Genomic DNA, 22,932 nt, shown 5'->3' with positions numbered 1-22,932 from the left:
GTATTTTAAATCAGTATTTTTTTTACAATTTACTATGAACTAAGTATATAAGTAAAAAATTAAGTCTGAAATGTAAATGTCTTCTGAAATGAATTTAGTCTCTTTCTGGAATTGAGTTCACTTTGTAGTTGCTACAGTAAAATCTGTAAGCTCAAGAAAGCCAGGACTGGGGCAATTGAGTGGCTTAGTCGGTTGGGTGTCCCACTTTGGCTCAGGTCATGATCTCATGGTTCATAGGTTCAAGCCCCGCATCAGGCTCAGAGCCTGGAGCCTGCTGTCTCCCTTTCTCTCTGCCCCTCCCCCACTCGTGTGCACGCTGTCTCTCCCTCTCTCAAATATAAATAAACATTAAAAAAATTTTAAATAAAAAAAAAGCAAGGACTTTTATTATGTGTGATTTTTAAATAAAATTTAATGCGTGTATTTATTCATTCAAACATTAATTTATGGTGCAAATAAGTATTGTCATCTCTCTATAAGACTCTACCCTTAAGACAAAATACTGATTTACTTTGGTTTGGGATGACTCTTTTGTTTGAAAAGGGTCTGTTTGGCCTGTAAAGAAAACTTTCTTGGGGAAACAGTTGTGGCAATGGGTTCTACAGATCAGCAGGATTAGTTAGGCTTAGAAGAAGGGAACCAACATTGAAGTCAGAGAATATCTCCAGTAGTAGGGCATTAATTCATATAGCAAACACTTAGTGCCTACATGTGTCAGGCACACTGCTAGTCTTGGGTTGGTAAAGTTATCACCTGTAAATAGCATTGTAAATAGTAGTGTTCTTTTTTTAAAGACACACTTTTAAGATAGTTTTTTGAAGTAAATTTGTACCATTCAAAAGTGAAAACAGTAGAACAAGAGGTATTTTAAATATTATTATTCCCACTTTAAGTGTCCTCCACACCATTTAACCCATTTACATAGATAACTAACTACATTTATTAAAATCTTTGTGGGTTTTCTTTTTTAAATACATATGTAAGAAATTCTTTTTTTTTTTTTTTTCCTTTCTATTTCTGGCCTAATAGGAACCTAATGTGCATATCAGGGAGTTACTGTAATTTCTTGAACATTTGCCTATTTACTACCCAGAACAAGAATTTGAACATTGTCAGCACCCTAGAAGCAGCCTGCAGTCTTTCCTCAAATCAACCTTGCTACTCCCCCCACCACCCAAAGTTACTATTTTTTGAGGTTTTATTTAGTCTTAGGTATCTGTAGAGTTTTAGCCTGACAATACATATACCTAAACACCGTAGTTTGGTTTTTGTTTACTTTTGAACTTGGTGTTAATGTAATCATACAATATTCTTTTGTGTATGGCTTCTTTGAGCCAGTGTTGTTTATGAGATGCATCTATGTAGTTAGAGTTAATTCATTTTTCTTAATTAGCATTACATTTTATAGTTGAGGGCTGTTACTAGGAACGCAGCTGTGAACATTCTTGTACATTAGATGCACATGGGCATGAATTTATGTAGGGTACACCTCACAGAGAATTGATGGCTCACAGGATGTGCCTATGTTCATATGAACAACATATACATACTGTTGATTACAAGTTATATTCCAAAGCGAATGTACTAATTTACACACTCTCACCAGCATTGTGTGAGAATTTCTGTTGTTCCACATCCTCACCAACATTTGGTATTGTCGAGCTTTTTATTTATTTTTTATCCTGATACATTTCAGTTACTCTGTTGAATTTATATACTTCATTATAGTTTTGGTTTGCATGTTACTGATTGCTAATGAGTACATTTTTATTTGAATAATCTTTTTGTTTTTCAAGCGCATCTTCAAATCCATTGCCCATTTTTGTAATGCATTGTCTTTTTGTTCCTGAGATGTAGAAGTTCTCTATATATCCTGAATAAGCATCTTTGCTTGGTTATTTTTGTTGGAAAATATTTTCCTTGTGTCTTGTCTTGTTCATTCTCTTAGCAGTGTCTTTGGATGAATGAAAGTTCTTAACTCTAATACAGAGCAATTCAGTCTTTTTCTTTTTGTCTTCTTTGCTTAAGAAATATTTATGGTACCTGCAGTCATGAAGATAGTTTCCTTTATTATTTTCTAGCACTTTCTTGTTTTCCTTCTACATTTACGTCTATAATCTACTTAAAATGGATTTTTTTTTAATGTTTATTTATTTATTTTGAGAGAGCATGGCCAGAGAAGGGGCAGAGAGAGGGGGAGAGAATCCCAAGCAGTCTCCACACTGTCAGTGCAGAGCCTGTTGCTGGCTTGATCCCAGGAACCGTGAGATCATAACCTGAAACAAAATCAAGAGTCGGGTGCTTAACTGACTAAGCCACCGAGGTCCCCTGCTTAGAGTGGATTTTGAGTATGATAATGTTGCATGGTTTTCCATATGGATTCCTATGTATCCTTTTCCCATTCTTGTTGAATGCCACATTTTTTTTTTTTTAAATAATCATATCCACAGATGTGCCTGTTTCTGGGCTTCTAATCTCTTCCATTCGATTTTGTTCATACCTGCTTGAATACCACACTGTTGTAATTACTCTAGCTTTATAATGTGTCTTGAAGTTTAATAGAGAAATTATTTATGAGAAACTGCTAAACTCCATTCCATAGCAGTTGTACCATTTTAAAATCCCACTGGCAGTGTATAAGAGTTCTGTTTCTCTTTCTACATAGTCACAAACGTGATTGTCAGTCTTATAGTTTAGATATTCTAGTCACTGTGAAGTGGTTTTAATTTTAATTTTCCTGCTTTGTGATACTGAGCACTTTTTCTTGTGCTTACTGGTTGTGGCTTCCTCTATATTCTTTTGTGAACTTCCTATTAAATTTTTTTTTTCCCGTTTCAAAGCTGAGCTGTTTGTCTTTATTATTTATTTTTTTTAATTTTTTTTCAACTTTTTTTATTTATTTTTGGGACAGAGAGAGACAGAGCATGAACGGGGGAGGGGCAGAGAGAGAGGGAGACACAGAATCGGAAACAGGGTCCAGGCTCCGAGCCATCAGCCCAGAGCCTGATGCGGGGCTTGAACTCATGGACCGCGAGATCGTGACCTGGCTGAAGTCGGACGGTTAACCGACTGCGCCACCCAGGCGCCCCTGTCTTTATTATTTTGTAGGAATCTTTAATACATTCATGCTGCAAGGTGACAGGTTTTGCACACATTTTATCTCATTTGGTCACTTGCGTTTTTATTTTCTTAATTTGTTAAACAACTTTATTAAGGTATAATTGTAGACTAAACTGTGCATGTTTAAAATAGTTTGATAAGTTTTGGTGTATGCATACACCTGTAAAACCAGTGCTGTAATAAAGCTAATGAACATATCCATCACTCCCCCCCCCCCCCCCCCGATTGCTCATGTCCCTTTGTAAACTTTTTCTTTCATCCTTCCTTGTTCCCTTGGTCCCCAGGGATTGTTAATTACTATTATTATTTTTTTGGTCACTCTAGATTACATTTTCTACAATTTTATATGAAATGAAACATAAAATATATACTCTTGTCTAGCTTTTCACACTAAAATTACTTTGAGATTTATCCATGTTGTGATATGTATCACTATTTCAATATTTCATTTCTTTTTTCTTTAAGTCACTATACTATACATTTGATCACCAGAAGTCACTCCTGTTGTATCTGCACATTTGTTCGCTTTGACCTTCATCACTGTAATTCCTTCTCCCCTGAGTACCTGGCAACCACCATTTTAGTCTTTATTTGAAATCAGGTTTAAAAAAAAACTTTTGGAACTCTCCATGTGACACCATATAGTATTTGTCTTTCTGTGCTCTGTATGGTTTATTTCATTCAGCATAGTGCCCTTAGTGTTCATCTGTATTCCTTTTTATTGCAGTATTCTCTTGTATGGACCACTCTTTGCATTTCAGCTACTGGTAGACATTTGGGTGGTTTTCTCTTTATGATTATTTTGACTTGTGGTGCTATCAACATTTGTGTACAAGTCTTTATGTGAACAAACGATGTCTTATCTTTTGAGTAAATACATGGGAAGAGAATGGATTATAACCCGTCATGTGTACACATACTTTCATTTATTTGGGCATATAAGTATATATTTTGGAACGGCTAGATTATGGGGTAGAGGGATACTTAACCTCTTAAAGTGCCATATTCTTCTAAAGTTGTGCCATTTTACATTCCCACCAGCAATATATGAGAATGCCTGTATCACCTCCTCACGAACACTTGTTAAGGTCAATCTTTTTAAGTTACATGTCTTCGTGGGTATGTGATAGTATCTGATGGTAGTTTAAATTTACATTTCCCTAAAGACTAATGATTGTGAGCATCTTTTCATGTACTTACTTGTCAGTTATATATCTTTTGTGAAGTGTCTTTTTGAATTGTTTGGCCATTTGGGAGGGGCAGGTAGAGTTGTACAATTTCTTATTTTTTAGTTATAGAAGTTCCTTACGCTTTTCACAAGTCCTTTAACAGATATGTGCCACACACATATTTTCTTCACTCTGTGGATTGCTTTTCCGAGGGCAGAAGAACTTAATTTTGATAAAACTCAATTTATCAGGTTTTTTTCTTTAATGGATTATAGTTATGTTGTTGTACGTAGAAAATCTTTGATTACACATAATTTTTAAATAATTTTTTCTGTTAAGTTCTTTAGTTTCAGATTATGCTATGATAGATTTGTCTGTGATCTATTTGTGTCTAGTTTTTTACATAGTGTATGATATGTGGATCTCATTTCATACCTATACATACTCAATTGCTCTAGCACCGTTTGTTGACAAAACTGTCCTTTCTCTGAATTACCTTTGCATCTTGGTTGAAATTTAATTGACCATGTGGATCTGTTTCCCAGTTGTTTACTTTGTTTCATTGATTGATTGATTTTTTGTGTGTGTGTGGTACCATTGCTACATTGTCTTGCTGACTCTAGCTTTAAATCACAAAATGTATGGGTCCTCCCAACTCTGCCAAATTGTTTGGGTCATTATAGGTTCTTTGCAGTTGCACATGAATTTCAAAATAAGTTTATTAATTAAAAAAAAGAAAAACCTGGGGCATTTACTTTCAAGTACCCCCTCTCTGTAAAGAGAACTTTCCTACTGTTTTTCCTTTCTAATCTTATATTCTTTGCCTGCTGCTCAAAGCCTGGGAGTTTGATTGCACCTGCACTGAATCTGTTAGACCATTTGGGGTAGTATTGACATCTTTTTTTGTTTTTTTTAAATTTTTTAATGTTTATTTATTTTTGAGAGAGAGAGAGTAGACAGAGCGCTAGCAGGGGAGGGGCAGGGAGAGAGGGAGACACAGAATCTGAACCAGGCTCCAGGCTCTGAGCTGTCAGCACAGAGCCTGACATGGGGCTCAAACCCACAAGCTGCAAAGTCATGACCCGAGCCGAAGCTGGATGCTCAACTGACTAAGCCATCCAGGCACCCAAGGTAGTATTGACATCTTAACAGTTTATCTTTTAAACCAGTAACAAGGTGCATCACTCTTTTTGTTTAGGTCTTTAATTTTTTTTCAACAGTGTTTTGTAGTTTTCTCTCAGCAGTGTTTTGTAATTTTCACTGTTGAGGTGTTGTATGTGTGATTTTATATCTTGTAGCCTTGCTAAATTTCACTTTATTCTAATAGCTGTCTTACAGATTCTTTAGGATTTTTCTGATCTCTTGTCTACTGATGTGTGAATTGACAGTTTCTTTTTTTTCCCCCTAATTTAAATGTGCCTTCTCCCCATTTTCCTGTCATATTGCCCTGGGAAGAAATTACAGTACAGTGTTGAAGAGATGGGCTGAGAATAGGGGCGCCCGGGTGACTCAGTCGGTTAAGCGTCCGACTTCAGCTCAGGTCATGATTTCGCAGTTCGTGAGTTCGAGCCTTGTATTGGGCTCTGTGCTGACAGCTCAGAGCCTGGAACCTGCTTCAAGTTGTTTCTCTCTTTCTCTGCTCCTCCGTTGCTCATGTTCTCTCTCTCTCAAAAACAAATAAACATTAAAAAATTAAATAGAAAATAGATGTGCTGAGAACAGACACTATTTACTTGTTCTGTATTGAAGGGGAATTAGGGATGAGAAGGTAGAAGCATTCAATTTTTCACCAAGTGTATTCCTAGATATAAATTTTTTGTAGATGCCATTTGTCTGGTTGTCAGTTTATAATCTATACTGTATTGTACCCTCATCATCAGGCAACCACTGTTCTGCTTTCTAGTAAATAGATTACATTTACCACTATTTTTTTAAATGTTTATTTATATTTTTGAGAGACAGAGAGTCTGTATGTCCACAAATGAGTAGGGCAGAGACAGAGAGGGGGACAGAGGATCTGAAGCAGGGTCCCTTCTGCCCAGTTCAGGACTCAGAGTCACAAACTGTGAGATAATGACCTGAGCTAAAGTCAGACACTTAACCATCTGAGCCACCCAGACACCCCACATTTACCACTATTTTTTATAAATGGAACAATAAGTTGTCTAGCATTTTTTATTTAAAATATTTCACTTAGCATAATGTTTTGGAGATTCCTTCATGTTACTCTGTATATTGATCATTCATTTTATAAAATTGTTCATTAGTATCCCATTGTATGGATGTACCACTATGTGTTTATACATTCTACTGTTGAAAGACATTAAGGTTGTTTGCAGTTTTTTGCTATAATGAATAAAGCACCTATGAACATTTCTGAACAAGTCTTTTTATGAACATGTGTTTTTTTCTTGGAGTAAATACCTAGACTTCAGTGGCTAAGTTGTATGGTAGGCATGTTTAACTTGTTAAAAGAACTGCCAAATGTTTTGTTGACTGTTGTACCATTTATATTGCCACCACCAGTTTGAGTTCCCATTACTTATCCTTTTCAGTGCTTGATATGGTTAGTCTTTAATTTTTGCTCTTGTGCTATGTATGTAATGGATTGTGTGGTATTAATATGCATTTCTGTGATAACTACTAGCATTTTTGCATGTAGTTATTAACCATTCACATACCTTCTTTTGTGAAAAGTTGGTTCAGTTCTTTAGAGGTTGTCTTTTTATTTTTGAGTTATATGAGTTACTTATCATGGATAAAAATTAACAGATATATCTGTTGAATATATTTTTCTTCGACTATTTCATGCTTTTGCAGTTTTCAGTGGCAACTTTAATTGTTACAAAGCCTCAAGGATGATTTTTTTCCCCTTTTATTGTAATACTTATGTGTTCTAATTAATTTTGGCATACTCCAAATTTGTAAAAATTTATTTCTGTTTTTTAAGACCGTTTTCTTGAAATAGCTTTATTGGAGTATAATTTGCATACCATAAAATTCATCTATCTTAAGTTCACAGTTGAATAATTTATGGTAAATGTGTACATTGGTACATGACATTTACAGTTGACTTGCATTGCCTGAAAAAGTTCCCTCATGCTCTTTTGCGGTTAATCTGATCTCCTTTCTGTCATTAGATACTTTCTGTAGATATTTAGAAGTAGTCTTTTGTTTTTGGCTTCTGTCAGCATGTTTTTGAGATTCTCCCATATCGAGCACGTATCACTTGTAATACATGTATTTTTTTAAATTACTGAATCGTACTTCAATCTAGAAAGATACCCCATTTTGTCTAGCCATTTACCAGAAGATAGAAATTTTTAAAAATTAAAAATTTTTTATTATTTAAGTTTTGGAGTTTTTACAAATAATGCTGTTACCAAGATTTGCTTACAAGTCTTTATATGGGCCATGTGTTTTCATTTATTGTGTAGATTGTCCTGTTGTATGACAAGCATATATTTAACTTTTGGAAAGCACCAAATTGTTTAAAAGATGACTGTACTGTTTCACATTCTGACCAGCAACATACAATAGATCTAGTTTATCCATATCCTCTCCATCACCTGGTATTGGCAGTCTTTGATTGTTACTGTTTCAGTGTATACTTAATGACATCTCCATGTGATTTTAATTTGCATTTCAGTAGTGACCAGTGCTTTTGTGGATCTTTTCTTGTGCTTAGTAGGCATTTCTACTTTGTTGAAAATCGTTCACCCCTTTTCTCTATTTTCAGTTGTATTGTTTGTCTTAATATCAATTGTAAGAATTTAAAGTTGATTCTTGAACAGCTGATGTAAACATCCATGTGCATCTTTTTGTGTGGACATGAGTTTTCAGCTCCTTTGGGTAAATTCCATAGAATGTGATTACTGGGTCATATGGTAAAAGTATTTTTAGTTCTCTTCTTGTTCACTTTAGAGTTCTTTGTGTCTTTGTATTTTGGATAACAAGCCTTACTCAGATGGAGATTTTGCGAATATTTTTCCCAATCTGGGCCTTGTTTTCTCATTCTCTTGACTTTGTCTTTTGTAGAGTAGGTTTTAATCTTAATGAAGTTGAGCGTATCATTTATTAGTTTCATGCATCATTCCTTTGATGTTGGAACTAAACGGTCACTGCCATACCTAGAATCATTTAGCTTTTTCCTATGTTTTATAGGAGTTTTATGTTTTACATTTAGATCTGTGATCCATTTTGACTTAATTTCAGTGTAGAGGGGGAGTAAGATGTGTGTCTAGATTCATTTTTTTGACGTGTTTTCAGCACAGTTTGTTGAAGAGACTGTCTTTGCTCCACTTGTATTGCTTTTGCTCTTTTGTCAAAATCAGTTGAGCATATTCATGGAAATCTAATTCTGGGCTCTCTGTTCTGTTTTGTTGATACCTTTATTTTTAACCAGTACCACAGTGTCTTGTTTCCTGTACCTTTATGATACATTTTAAAGTCAGTTAGTGAGTTAGTGTCACTCTTCTGACTTAGTTCTTCTTCTTCAGTATTGCATTTGCTATTCTAGGTCTTTTGCCTGTCCATGTATTCTTTAGAATTGGTTTTTCAGTACAGTATTTGCAAATAACATGATGAGATTTTAATTGGAATTGTACTGAATATATAATTCAAGATGGGAAGTAATGACATTCTGACAATGAGTCTTCCTATCCATGAACATGGAATCACTCTTCATTTATTTAGTTATTTTTTATACTTTTTTTTTTTTTTAATTTTTTTTTTCAACGTTTATTTATTTTTGGGACAGAGAGAGACAGAGCATGAATGGGGGAAGGGCAGAGAGACAGGGAGACACAGAATCGGAAACAGGCTCCAGGCTCCGAGCCATCAGCCCAGAGCCTGACACGGGGCTCAAACTCACGGACCGCGAGATCGTGACCTGGCTAAAGTCGGACGCTTAACCGACTGCGCCACCCAGGCGCCCCATATACTTTTTAAAATTAATGTTTATTTATTTATTTTGAGAGAGAGTACAAACGGGAGGGGCAGAGAGTGAGAGAGAGAAAGAATCCCAAGCAGGCTCCGTGCTTTCAGTGCAGAGCCCGATGTAGAGCTCGAACTCATGAATCATGAGATCATGATTTGAGCCGAAGTCAAGAGTCGAGCAGTAAACTGATGAGCCACCCAGGCGCCCTATTTAGTTCTTCAATATCATTGATCAGAGTTTTGTAATTTTCATCATCTAGGTCTAATACATTATTCTGGTAGATTTTTACCATAGAATTTCATTTTTTGGAGGGCAGCTAATGGAAATGGCATTGTATTTTTAATATCAAATTCCACTTCATTCAAAGTGTATAAGAAAGTAATTGGCTTTTGTATATTAAACTTGTACCCTGTGACCTTGTTGTAATCGCTTTTTCCAGAAGTGTTTTTGGTGTTTCCCCCCTTACTCCAGATTTACTACATAGATAAACATGTTATCTGAACAGGACGGTTTTATCTTTTCCTTCTCAATCTTACACTTTCTGTTTCCTTTTCTTAGTGTGTTAGCTAGGTCTTCCACTATGAACTTGAAAAGCAGTGGTTGAGGGGGACATCCTTGCTTAGTTTCTGATCTTAGTGGTTATTAGCTATTAGTTTTTTTAAATAGTCTTTAACAAGTTGAGGGGGTTCCCGTGTACTTCTGGTTTACTGGGTTTTTATCTCGAATGAGTTTTGGATTTTCTCAAATTTTTTTTTGCATCTATTGATATAATTCTGTAGTTTTTATTTAGCCTGTCGATGTGATGGATTACATTAATTGATTTTTGAATATTGAACTATCCTTGTATAGTTTATTTTTTTTTTTAAATTTTTTTAACATTTTTATTTATTTTTGAGACAGGGAGAGACAGAGCATGAACGGGGGAGGGGCAGAGAGAGAGGGAGACACAGACTGAAACAGGCTCCAGGCTCTGAGCTGTCAGCACAGAGACTGACGCAGGGCTCGAACTCACGGACTGTGAGATCATGACCTGAGCCGAAGTCGGACGCTTAACCGACTGAGCCACCCAGGCACCCCTGTCCTTGTATACTTTAGTTAAATCCTCCTTGGTTGTGGTGTATAATTTTTACTATACATCCTAGCCATGTCATAGTCTGGTTCTGATGCTTGATCTGTCTTTTTCTTCTGTGTCTTTTGTCTTCTAGTATTGCCTTCTCATGATGTAGATGTACTGGGTAAGCCAGACATGATGTACTGGGTAAAAGGAATTGCTATAAATAGGCCTTTAGTAATATACTGGTAAGGTGTGAGAGGAGGGGGCTTTTCGTAATATACAGGTAAGGTGTGAGAGGAGGGGAAGCATTTCATAGTCCTGTGATTAGATCTCAGTCTTTTGGTGAGCCATTACCTCTGTATTTTCAACTTGGCTTGTATTTCTCAGTTTCTACCCCCTGCCCACCATCCCCTTGAAGTGGGTCATGATCGCTAGAGTGGGCTGGAGTTGGGCATTCCCTTTCTCCTTATGGAAGGTTGAGTATTTTCCTTTCTAAAGGTCACTTAGGCTCTGATGGGCAGACCTTGAAAAGAAGTCAAGAATACTGTAGGATGTTTCAAAATGGTCCTCTGCCCCCGCCCCCGCCAGAAGTACAAGGGTCTCTCTTACATATTCTGAGATCCTGGTAGAGATCAGTGAGGTAAAACTCCAAAGTGTCGAGGCCCCTTCAGTTGACTGTGTCTCTGAAGTTTTTAACTCTCAGAGTTGTCCACACTGAGCTTCCAGCAGTTCATCAATTATAGTTTGGTTTTTCTTATCCTGGTGCTAGTGCCTGCAGAAATTGCTATTCTGGGTTGTAATTATCTATACTTGTCTGTTCCCTTCAATTTGGGGGCAACAGTTTGCTCAGTTATCTCAATTCTATTACAGAGGTAAGAAAAAGTGGATGACTTACTAGTTAGTTCATTTTTTTACTTGTTATTAGGACAGATAGCAATTTCTAAGATTCTTATATGCCAGAACAGAAACTGGAAGTCTGGAAATATTTTGAATCTTTAGATTACTTGGGGGACATTTGTAATCTTAACAACATAGCATTATCCGATCCATGGACATGGATTGTTTCTACTTACATTTACATCTTTCATTTCTCTCACTTATATTTTACATTTTTCAGTGTGTAGGTCTTATGTTTTTGTTAAACTGTTTACAAGTATTTTTCTTTTTGATCCTATTCTGGATGGCATTGTTTTCTTCATTTCATGTTTATTTTATTCATTGCTAGTATATAAAAACATTGCTAATTCGTTTTTATATGTGGATGTTATATCCTGTGATCTTGATACACTCTAAGTTTTCTAAGAAAGTTTATAGGTCCTTAGAGTTTTGCTGCACTCAGAATGAGTTGTCTCTGGTAAAGACATTTATTTCTTTGTACCCATTGTTTATGCCTTTAATTTTTTTCCTTGTGTTACTACCCTGGCTTTAATCTCCAGTACATTGTTGATTGGAAGTGGTGAGAATGGACAGCTTTGCCTTGTTGACGATGCGTAATGTAATCCCTAGATTAACTATTAAGAATTTAACAACAGCAGGGGCACCTGGGTTGGTTGAGTGGCCGACTTCATTTCAGGTCATGATCTCATGGTTCTTGGGTTCGAGCCCCACGTCAGGCTCTGTGCTGACACTTCAGAGCCTGGAGCCTGCTTCCAATTCTGTCTCCCTCTCTCTCTGCCCCTCCCCTGCTTGCGCTCTGTCTCTCTCTAAAATAAATAGACATTTGAAAAATTAAAAAAAAAAAATTTAACAACAAAAAAGCATTTAAAAATCATCACAGGAATTAAAATGGTACACTGAAAACACTTGTTTAATAGAAATGATGGCAATAATGTAGAAGCAGAGGCACAAAAAAGATGAGGCATTTACAAAATAAGTAGAAAAACCATGTCAGTAATTTCATACTTGTGGTCTAGGCACTCCACTTAAAGGACAGATTAACAGATTCTTTGGTAATCCAAGATACAGTTATATGCTTTAGGTTCAAAGCACAAATACATTTGTAGTAAAAGGATGGAAAAGAATATAGTAGGCAAATTATATTCATAAGAGAACTGGAGGGGTCATATCAATATCAATCAAAATCAATTATAAAATCCAAAATATTACTAGAGACTAAGAGCAAATTTTCATAGTGCTAAAAGGATGAGTATATTAGGAACATAAAACGGTTTTTACCATCTATATATTTTCTGATGGGAGCCCTAAAATAAAAGAAGTAAAAACTGACAGAATTGAAAAGATCATTAGAAATTCAACTCTTACAGCTGGAGATTCAGAACTCTGTCTATAATCAGTAGAACCACTAGATTGAAAAATTAGAAAAGCTATTTAGCTTGAGAGGTACAATTACCACTTTGATACATTGGTTTTTTGTTTTGTTTTTTTTTTTTCCAGACTTCTAGATCATTCTCCAGGATAGAGCATATTCTAGGCTATCAAACAAATCTCAGTAAGTTTTAAAAGGGTGAAATAATTCAGGGTTTGTTTTCTGAGTATGTTCGAATTAAAATTTTTTTTTTTAATATTTATTTATTTTGGGGACAGAGAGAGACAGAGCATGAATGGGGGAGGGGCAGAGAGAGAGGGAGACACAGAATCGGAAGCAGGCTCCGGGCTCTGAGCCATCAGCCCAGAGCCTGACGCGGGGCTCGAACTCACGGACCGCGAGATCGTGACCTGAGCTGAAGTCGAACACTTAACCGACTGAGCCACCCAGGTGCCCCTCGAATTAAATTATAAATCAATTCCAGAAAGAAATGTGGGAATTTAAACAACATATTTATAAATGACCCATAGGTCAAAGAATAGTTGACATTGGAAATTAGAAAATGTTTTGAAATGAATGAAAACGAACACATGTCAAATACTGAGTTTCACTTAAAACCTCCTGGAGGGAAATTCACAGCACTCAGTTTGGAGCACCTTCATGAGAAAAGAAAAATGGTCTCAATTCAGTCATGTTAAGTTTCCATCTTAAGAATAAGAATAGCAAAGTAAATTTGAAAAAGAGGTAAAGCTTGAGTAGCAATCACTGGAATAAAAACCATAAAAACAATAGAGAAAATCAATGAACTGAAAAGGTCAACAAAGTTGATAAACTTTGGGATAGACTGACCATTCAAACACAAATTACCAAAATGAGGCTTGAAAGAAGAGACATTATTGTCCTACAGAAATTAAAATATTAGAAAATTTTATGAGCCACTTTATAACAAATTGGGCAAATCTTACAAAGACATATATTGCCATAAATAGAGTGTAAGAGAAACTTTGATTATACTTATAAAAAGTAAAGAAATTGATCATTACACTTATGCCCACATAGAAAAGCCTAGGCCCAAAGAGCTTTAGTGCTAAATGTTTTCAGGTATTTAAGAAAGCACTGTTAATTATCCTATGCAAACTCTTTTGGAAAATAGGGGAAGAGGGAGCACTTAAACAACCTATTTTATGAGTCCAATATTATCCTGACACACCAAAGACATCACAAGTAACTATACATTGTTATCTCTCATGGACATACATGCAGAAATCATTAACAAGATAACAGCAAACCAAATCCAGGAATATATTAATAAAGTATTAAAAACTGAGTAAGTGGATTTATTTTGGGAATGCAATAGGGTTTACTATCCATAAATCAATTAATACAATATACTCTGTTAGTAAAATAAAGGACAAAAGCCATATCCTTTTAGTAAACAAAAAAAATTTGAAAAAAAACCTGTTCATGATAATTTTTTTTAAGTTTATTTATTTATTTGGAGAGAGAAAGAGAGTACCAGCGGGTGAGGGGCATAGTGAGAGAGAGAGAATCCTAAGCAGGCTCTGCACTATCAGCTCAGAGTCTGATGCAGGGCTTGTGACCTGAGCCAAAAATCAAGAGTCGGACACTCAGCCGACTGAGCCACTCAGGCTCCCCCTCATGATAAAAATTTTGAGCATACTAGACATAGAGAAGGAAATTTCCTAATTCTGATCTAGTGCTCATACGTAAATGAAGTTTTTTTTATTTTCACTTCTAGGGATCACAGCCCTGTTCTTTCTGTTTTCCAGTGTCTTGAAACTGATGTTTTATATATTTTGTCTGATGTTTTAGTTTTTTTTTTTCAGGTGGGAGAATAAATCTAGTCCCTGTTTCTCTATCTTCAGTAAAAGCAAACTTTGACAAATTTACTTCTAATTATTTTATGCATAAGATGATTAGGTGATGTTTTGGGGAAAAAAACAAAAAATAGACTGTTCTGCTTAAGAAAAAAAAGTGAGTTTTATGTTTAGAAGTAATTAGATATTAAGATTTTGTTGCAAGATTGACGTGATGCCTACTGTGCACTAAGGAGGCACCTTAGGATTTTGTTATGAACCATTATTTGTATATAACTTTATGTGGAGAATTAAAAATTTTATAATATTGAATTTTTCATAAAAGTACATGATAGGTCACTTTCTTTATTCAATCTGTGTTTCCAGTCCATAAAATTGCATAATGTTTTATAAAGGACTTCTGTATTTCTTTATTAAGTTTACTTTTTGATATTTTCTATTTTGCATGATTAGTGGAGTTACTTTTTAATTTGGTTACTTTGGAGCAATATTTTATAATTGGCCATGGTACTTAATTTTCATTGATGTAATATTTTAGATTGCTTTTATAATTTTAAGTGTGGTTTGCATATTAGGTATGTTAATACTGTGTCTCTTACATAATTAACAAGTATTTTATTCTCTTCCCTCCTCCCCACTTTTTAAAGTTATCAGTTTCTCTTTTCAAACGGAAACATTGTTTTTCCTTTATGAGTGCTCGCTTTTTTGATTTGCTGAGAAATCTTTCTCCCAGGTAAAGAATGTAGAAATATATTTTCTTTGAAAACTAAATCAGTTTAGTTTTTATGAAAGAACTAGCCATGGACTCCCAACACTGTTTTTGAAAAATAAATCACCTCTTTATCTTACTACATTTATTTGTGTATTTAAATGTGGCTATATTTTCTAAGTTCTTTGTATCTTTTGTTTATTACTGCTCCCAAAATATTATAATAATTTATTTTCATAAAAGTACTCTATAGTGGTGGCTTCATTTTTTATTAGGTGTTTTTACTTTAATTCAACATTATACCAAAATCAAAAGTTGAGATTAGGCAAGTATCTTTTGTGATTAGCTTTAGAGACGAGTTGAAGGCAGATACTTTAAAAGAATTTTTACAGAGAATTTTGTTGAGATCACTTATATCTGTAAACAAGAAGAAAGGTGATTTTGTTTTTAAGAAAATCTTATTCACATATGTGATAGGGTTACAATTTCTTGGTTAACATCTAGGATTTTGGGGTTTTTTTTCCTATATGATATATTTTATCTGTAATCTTTGCTAAAGAAATTGTTTTTTGTTTTTTTTTATAGTTTTGGTAAGCAGTTTGGAGGAAAAAGAGGATGTGATTGTCTTGTATTAGAGCCTTCAGAAATGATTGTGGTAAGAACTCTAAAGAATGCTGAATTGTTTTTTTCTTTGTTTTTTGTTTTATATACTTGAGTTTCAACTTTAAATGTAAGCTTTTAAATAGTGAAGGAGGTTCCATTACTGTGACATTTAAAATATTAAGTAGCATCAGACCTATATACCAAATTTGATATGTTTTTATCTACTTTAAGTTTTTCCTGATCCTTGAGAAAATTTGGAAAATGATACAGTTACAGTTACATACAACATTTACAAATTTGGTGATTTCTTCTACTAGTTTTACCAGAAATCTTAAATGAAGGCACCCTGATTTTTCGAGTTTTTCTCTTTTCCTATTCAATTTAATTAATAATCTTTTAACATCCATCACTCTGTGTGCTGGACTTGAGGGAAAGAGAGACAAAGAGACACAAAATTATAACCAAGTAAGTGGTTTAGATCTTAATATTTTTGCTTAGAGTATATTTAAGGAATAATCCTTTTTCCTAAGAAATCTAGGTAGTTGATGTAAAGTTAGAAAATCTAACCTTATTTTGTTTTCTAAGCATTAAAAGAACCAAAAACACAGCTTTGTTTTAACCTGTTCTGAGATGACCTCGATCGACTCATTGTCCTCCTAGCATCTCATGTAGATGATCCTGTCATCTAATTTGATTTTAAACTTTTGAGAAGTGAGATTGCATTCTTAATGAAGGATTTTATTGTCAGGCATCAAAACTAAACCATTTTACCATTTCATGGTGCTGTTGTCATGCACATCTTCAAATAGTTTCTGTTTTCTCTTCTACAAACTCGATCACCTACATTATCATGCACTGACTGTCCTAATTTCATATTTTAACTCCTAAAAGACAAAAATTAGGTCTTAATTAGTTTGTGTCTTTGTTAGGATTGCAGAGTGCTGCTTGCATAGTAAGTATTCAGTGAATGTTAAGTCCATTGAAGTTTGCTCAAGGCTTGGACTATGTATTATGTTTAAGTGTTGGTATATATAGTGTATCTAGTAAGGCCTCAGAACTCTCCCTTTTAAATAAATGTATTGAGGGACATGGCAAGAAAACTAGCTCAGGAAGTACTGGTTTTCTCACTGATTTGTCATTTGATCTATTTTGTATTTCTTTTACTTTATCAGGAAAGAATTGTGCTTTTTACTGCAGTGTTCTCATGTGCATTTTTTTGTTGTTGTTGTTTGGTTCTATTGTGGTAAAATACTCAACATAAAATTTACGATCTTAACCATTTTTAAGTGTTTAGTTCACTATGTTAAGCTAATAACGTAGAAATTAATCACTCATATATTATTAAATTAATTTTTCCCTTAAGTCAAAGGGAAAGCTTTTTTCTTCCCATATCTGAAGTTAGCCTTTTCTCTAAGGACACCTGCTTGCTTTTATTGGAGGACAGTATTTAAAGCCATGTTGTGGCTGCCAGTTGTTTTCATTGCTCCAAGCACCTCTTTGCTTATAGGGCCTCTCAATAAACAGAGTTAGAAAATATATCTGTGAGTGTATGTATACCCACACACTTATGTGTACATATATCTTTCTTTCTATATGTGTTTGATACCTAGAGTTTATTCTGGCCTTTCCTCTTGGCTTTTTTGTACCTCCTTTTTCTACCAGTGAGAAACTTGATTTCTATTATCATTATATTTATTTACACAGAGTGGTTTAAGAATTGCTTGCTCATAACATTGGAGACAGTGCACAGTGCTGCTAGCTAGAGTGATGTGCACAAATACATCTATTTTAAGTGTACAAGTTGTTGAGATTTTACAAATGTATAATCCTTATAACTTACCTCTATATCAAAGTATAAAATATTTTAATCATCCATCCTAAAAGCAAGGAAATACTCAGAGAATTATAGGAACCTGGCAAAAGACAGAGGAACCAGATTAAAAGGACTCCTGTTTGCCAAATCTGGGACAATTTGAGAATCTGCATAAAAATTCATATTAATTAATCATACCCCTGTATATAACATAAGAATTTATAAGTTCTCCAGATATGGATGAATGAATGAGGGAGATGTTCTTCCTGATAATGTAATGTGAACTAATAAATACAGAAAAAATGATTTTAGAAAATCACTAATGAATGCTAAGACTTGGGGGCTAATGTTTGAGAAACCAGAATACTTACATAATCTGAACATATCTCTCCACAAATCATTTATGAAAGGAAAAATTACCAAATCTCTAATGGGGTAACATGGAGGATACCCCTATAATGAATATCATTGCTACCACCATCAGTCTGGGCACAAGCTGATAACATACTAGTCCTGATATGATGAACTGAGAAGGACAAAATATCACATTTGTGAGCATTTCCTGCCAGAAATGCATGCCTGAATGTAGTCATTAGAAAATACCAGACAAAACAAATTGAAGACATTCTACCAATTGACTGGCCTATACTCTAAACATTCCAGTGTCAAAAAACACAGAGAAAGACTGAGGGATTATTCTAGATTAAAGACCAAAAAAAGACACATTACTAAACACAATGCTTGATCTTGTATTAAATCTTGGACACAGAGGGGCAATGTGGCTATAAATGCATTTGGCACAATTGATGACAATTGAATATGGACTTGTGGATTAGATAATACTGAATTTGCTGATTTTGAGAAATATACTTGGGTTGTGTGATATAAAATCTTTGCTCTTAGGAAATATATATTGACATATTTTGGGGTCAATTTATACTAAGATGTTTCAGAAAAAAAATTGTGTGTATATAATATCTTAAAAATTACCAAAAAATCACATCAAATATTTATTGATTGATTGTTGGTTGGTTGGTAATTTTTAAATTCCGAAACCTCATTTCATTGATGAGCAGCATAAAAAAAAAAAAAAATGCTTTATAAGTTATAGGAGAAGATAATACAAAATAGTTTTAAGATTTTTATTTCTGATATTTCTGAAGGATTTTATCAAAATGTCCTATGAATCTTGATTTTTTTTTTTTTTTGGTTTATCACCATGACAACATCTTTTTTTATAACTATGCACCACGCTCAACATGGGGCTTGAACTCACGACCCCAAGATCAAGTTGCATGCTCTACTGACTGAGCCAGCCTGGTGCCCCAATATTATATCTTTTGATATATAAAAATGTATTAAATATTTTGTACCAGTATAAATCTTTGGTATTCTGTATTTTTTTAGATGAAATTATTTAGCATTCCTTAAAGGTAGAATTGCAAATATGATAGAAGTAAATGTTTCTTATTTTGATAAGTTCTTTCAAATGGTTTGACTGTATATTTGTACAAATTTGAGTAACTCCTCTAGTGATTGGGAATGCCTGGTAATGAACATCTTCCTGATCACCTGTTAAGTTAGTCTTCTTAATTTGACATATTATAAGGAAATTTCCCTCTTGCAGCTTACTTGTGCGTACTTTCATATACCTATTTATGGGCATTTTTTTTTTCTTACTGTTATTCTGTCTTGCCCATTTTCCTACCTGGATTCTTCTTTTTATTTAAAAAAATTTTTTTATTAAGAGCTTTTTATTAAGGAATGAGCCCTTTTGCTTATACAGTGTTGTAAATATATCATTTTCTCACTGAAGTTAAAATGAATTTTACATCAGGTTTTTTTTTTAATCTATAAAGGTATTTTCCTCCTAGAACTTTCTGGTTAGGGTCATGCTTATTATTAGAAAGACCTTCCCCATGACAACATTATTTAACTTTTAACCTGTATTGCTTTCTAGAATTTGTTAGTTCCTTTTTAAAAAGTTTTAGAACTCACTCCTCTGGGTAGCAGAAGACAATGATAACCAGTTAACAAAGTGTCTCCCAACATTTCCTCCAAATACAATGCAGAACTACAAGAAGAGTGAAAGAATTGTACACATATACCATGCTCATGGCATAACTTGGAAGCAGAGAATGACAAATTTTAAAGGTAATAGTAAGTAAAAGGAGAAAACCCACCAATTCTCAGCATGTTATCTCTCCCACTCTATGTCTTTTCCCAACCCTCAGCCATCCAAGGCTTTGTGGTGAGCAAAGGCCAACCAAGCAGATTTGCAGAAAACACACAAGATGGAAGCTAACAAGGGGACTAAGGTTAACCTGCACTGCCGGAAGGACTAACTCCACACAAAATGTAAAATTTTGTGTGTGTGTGTGTGTGTGTGTGTGTGTGTGTGTGTGTGTGTGTGTCATAGATCAGAACACAGATTACAGGGAAGTCCTTTAAAATGAAATGATTTGCTAAAGTCGTCTTCTAAGTGTGTGTCTTCGGGGTTAAGACAAAGGTATTTAAGTGCTAAAGAAGAAAGAAACACATTGGGAAATTTTAGGTTTCTGCAAGACAAAGTGAACACAAAATTACAGTCTTACGATGCCTTTCCCCACCTCCCACCCTGCAAAACAAAAGGAAAAAGTATCCTAAAATACCTGGACCTCAAAGTATTTGATAATTTCCTATTAAACTAGGAATCTTGTAAAACATTCCAGTATCACAAAAAGATAAAAAGGGAAGGTGAATAAATGCATATAGTTATTACAAAAAAAAATGAGAAACAGATTCATTACATACCAATTATCCCCATTCTAGAAAAAAAACCATGCAGATGAAAATTGACCATACTTTAGAGATAAACATATTCAGTCAAGCATTCGAGGACACTTTTTAAAAACGTAAAATCAGGAATTCAAAAACCAAGAAAAGAAAATGAGAAGAAAAATAGAATCAAAGAGTATAAAATCAGTAAAGGAATTGAAGAGACAGGAAAAAATTATTTTAGAAACAAAGGACGCCTCAGGGAGAATACACTCAAATGAAAGTTTAATAAGGTACATTGAACATATCAAAATTACAGTGAGATATCATGTTATACCTATCAAAAAAGGCAAGAAATAAAGGTTAGTGAGGATGTAGAGAAAAGGAATCCTCACACACTGTTGGTCGGAATGTAAATTGTTACAGCCAGTGTGAAGAATAGCATGGAGGTTCCTCAGAAATTTTTAAAAAGTAGTACCATATGGTCCAGTAATTCCACTGGTCGGTATTTCCTCAAAGAAAACAAAAACATTAGTTTGAAAAGATACATTCACTCCTATGTTTATTGCATCACTATTTACAGTACCCAAGAATTGGAAGCAACCTAAGTGTCTATAGGCAAATAGATAAGGAAGATATGGTATATATGCAATGGAATATTACTCAGCCATAAAAAGAATGAGATCTTGACATTTGTGATAACATGGAAGGTCCTAGAGGGTATTATGCTTAAGGAAATAAGTCAGACTGAAAAAGACAAATAACATATTTCACCCATGTGGAATGTTAAAAAACAAACAAACAAAAAAAACAAGAAAAAGCAGAATCAGACCTATTAATATGGAGAACAGACTGATGGTTGCCAGAGGGGAAGCCGGGTGGGAGGTGGATAAAATGGGTGAAGGAGGGGAGTGTGAGATGGAGGCTTCCAGTTATGAAATGAGTAAGTCATGGGAATGAAAGGAATGTAGTCAATGATATTGTAATAATGTGTATGGTGACAGATGGTAGCTCTGAGCATAGCATAATGTATAAACTTGTCAAATGACTATGTTGTGCACCTGAAACTAACCTTGTGTGTCAACTATACTTAAAAAAAAAAAAAAAAGGAAAAAACTAAATGAAAATGACAAAAAGAATGAAGTACAAGTTGTCAGAAGTATTAATGTACTTTAAAGCTGCTGAGAGAGCAGATCTTAAACTTTGTCACCCCAGAAATGAAATGGTAGTTATGTGATGGAGGTGTTAGCTAAGGCAATGATGATAAATCATTTCGCATATAAATGTGTTGAATCAGCACATTGTATACCTTAAATTTACAGCATCTTAATTTTTTTATTAAGTTTATATATTTATTTTGAGAGAGAGCGAGCACAAGCAGGGAAGGGGCAGAGAGAAGAAGAGAGAGAATCCCAAGCAGGCTCCACACCATCAGCAAAGAGCCTGATGGGGGGCTTGAACCCACGGACTGTGGGATCATGATCTGAACCAAGATAAGAGTCGGATGCTTAACCAGCTATGCCACCCAGGCACCCCTGAATTTAAACAATCTTACATGTGCATTGTATCTCAAAGCTGGAATAGAACAAGTGTCAGAGAAAATAGTGAAAATTAAAGTTGGGCAATGAAGGGATAATGTTCATAATTTTAACACTTCCAAGACAGAGAAATCCATGGAAAGCAACTATATTTAAAACAATACTTAATGAAAATTCTTTAGAAATTAAAAAAGATTCAGATCTATACATGTAAAGGGTCTGCTGGGAACTGGGGAAATGAGCCCATAACTACCATTTCCAGGACATTTCCTGATAAAATTACTTGATTTCAAAGAAAAAATCCTTGAAGCTTACAGTTAAAAACCTCACATAACTTTCAAAGGCAAACAAATTGAACTGATTCAAATATTTAAAATACCACTGGGACAATCAAAACAAGGGACAGTAGAGCAGCATTTAAAAAAAAGGAAGTATAGGGGCGCCTGGGTGGCTCAGGCAGTTAGCGTCCGACTCCAGCTCAGGTCATGATTTCATAGTTCGTGGGTTTGAGCCCTGCATTGGGCAGGGAGCCTGGAGCCTGCTTCGGATTCATTCTCTCTCTCTCTCTCTCTCTCTCTCTCTCCCCCCCCCCTCCCCCCCCCCTCCCCCCCCCCCCCCCGTCTCTCTCTCGCCTGGAGACTGCTTCGGATTCTGTCTCTCTTTCTTTCTCTCTCTCTCTCTCTCTGTCTCTCTCTCTCTCTCTTGGGCAGGGAGCCTGGAGCCTGCTTCAGATTCTGTCTCTCTTTCTGTCTGTCTGTCTGTCTGTCTCTCTCTCTCTCTCTCTCTCTCACACACACACACACACAAAACTAAATAGAAGCATTCAAACATTAATAAGAAAAATAAATAAAATTAAAAAGAAAGTATGAACTAATGATTTTATATCAGCCACACTATCTTTATCAGGGTTAGGGGAAAACAGTTTTCAACATAGAACTTAGGGAACACACCCATGAGCTGTTTTTAAGGAATCTGCTAGAGGATATTTAATCCACCTGAGAAATAACTGGGAAAACCTCAGTAAAAGAAACAAAGATGAATGTTTAAAATATATAAATGTACTGGTAAGACTAAAACACAGGTAGAGATGTGAGGGAAACACTACCGTTTTATATGTTGTGATAGA

General features: G+C 34.8%; 1 protein-coding gene across 1 annotated transcript in view; it reads left to right on the top strand.

Annotated features, from left to right (window-relative positions):
• Positions 1-22,932, top strand: part of RAPGEF6 (Rap guanine nucleotide exchange factor 6) — a 192,503-nt gene that overhangs the window by 32,326 nt on the left and 137,245 nt on the right. The window contains 1 exon segment of the mRNA XM_043587048.1: positions 15,681-15,750. Within this exon segment, the coding sequence (XP_043442983.1) occupies positions 15,681-15,750 (70 nt within the window).

The sequence above is a fragment of the Prionailurus bengalensis genome, chromosome A1, assembly GCF_016509475.1.
Source record: "Prionailurus bengalensis isolate Pbe53 chromosome A1, Fcat_Pben_1.1_paternal_pri, whole genome shotgun sequence".
NCBI classification, from domain to species: domain Eukaryota; kingdom Metazoa; phylum Chordata; class Mammalia; order Carnivora; family Felidae; genus Prionailurus; species Prionailurus bengalensis.
The sequence above is the reverse complement of the archived record's forward strand: the minus strand, read 5'-3'. Positions and strand labels throughout refer to the sequence as shown.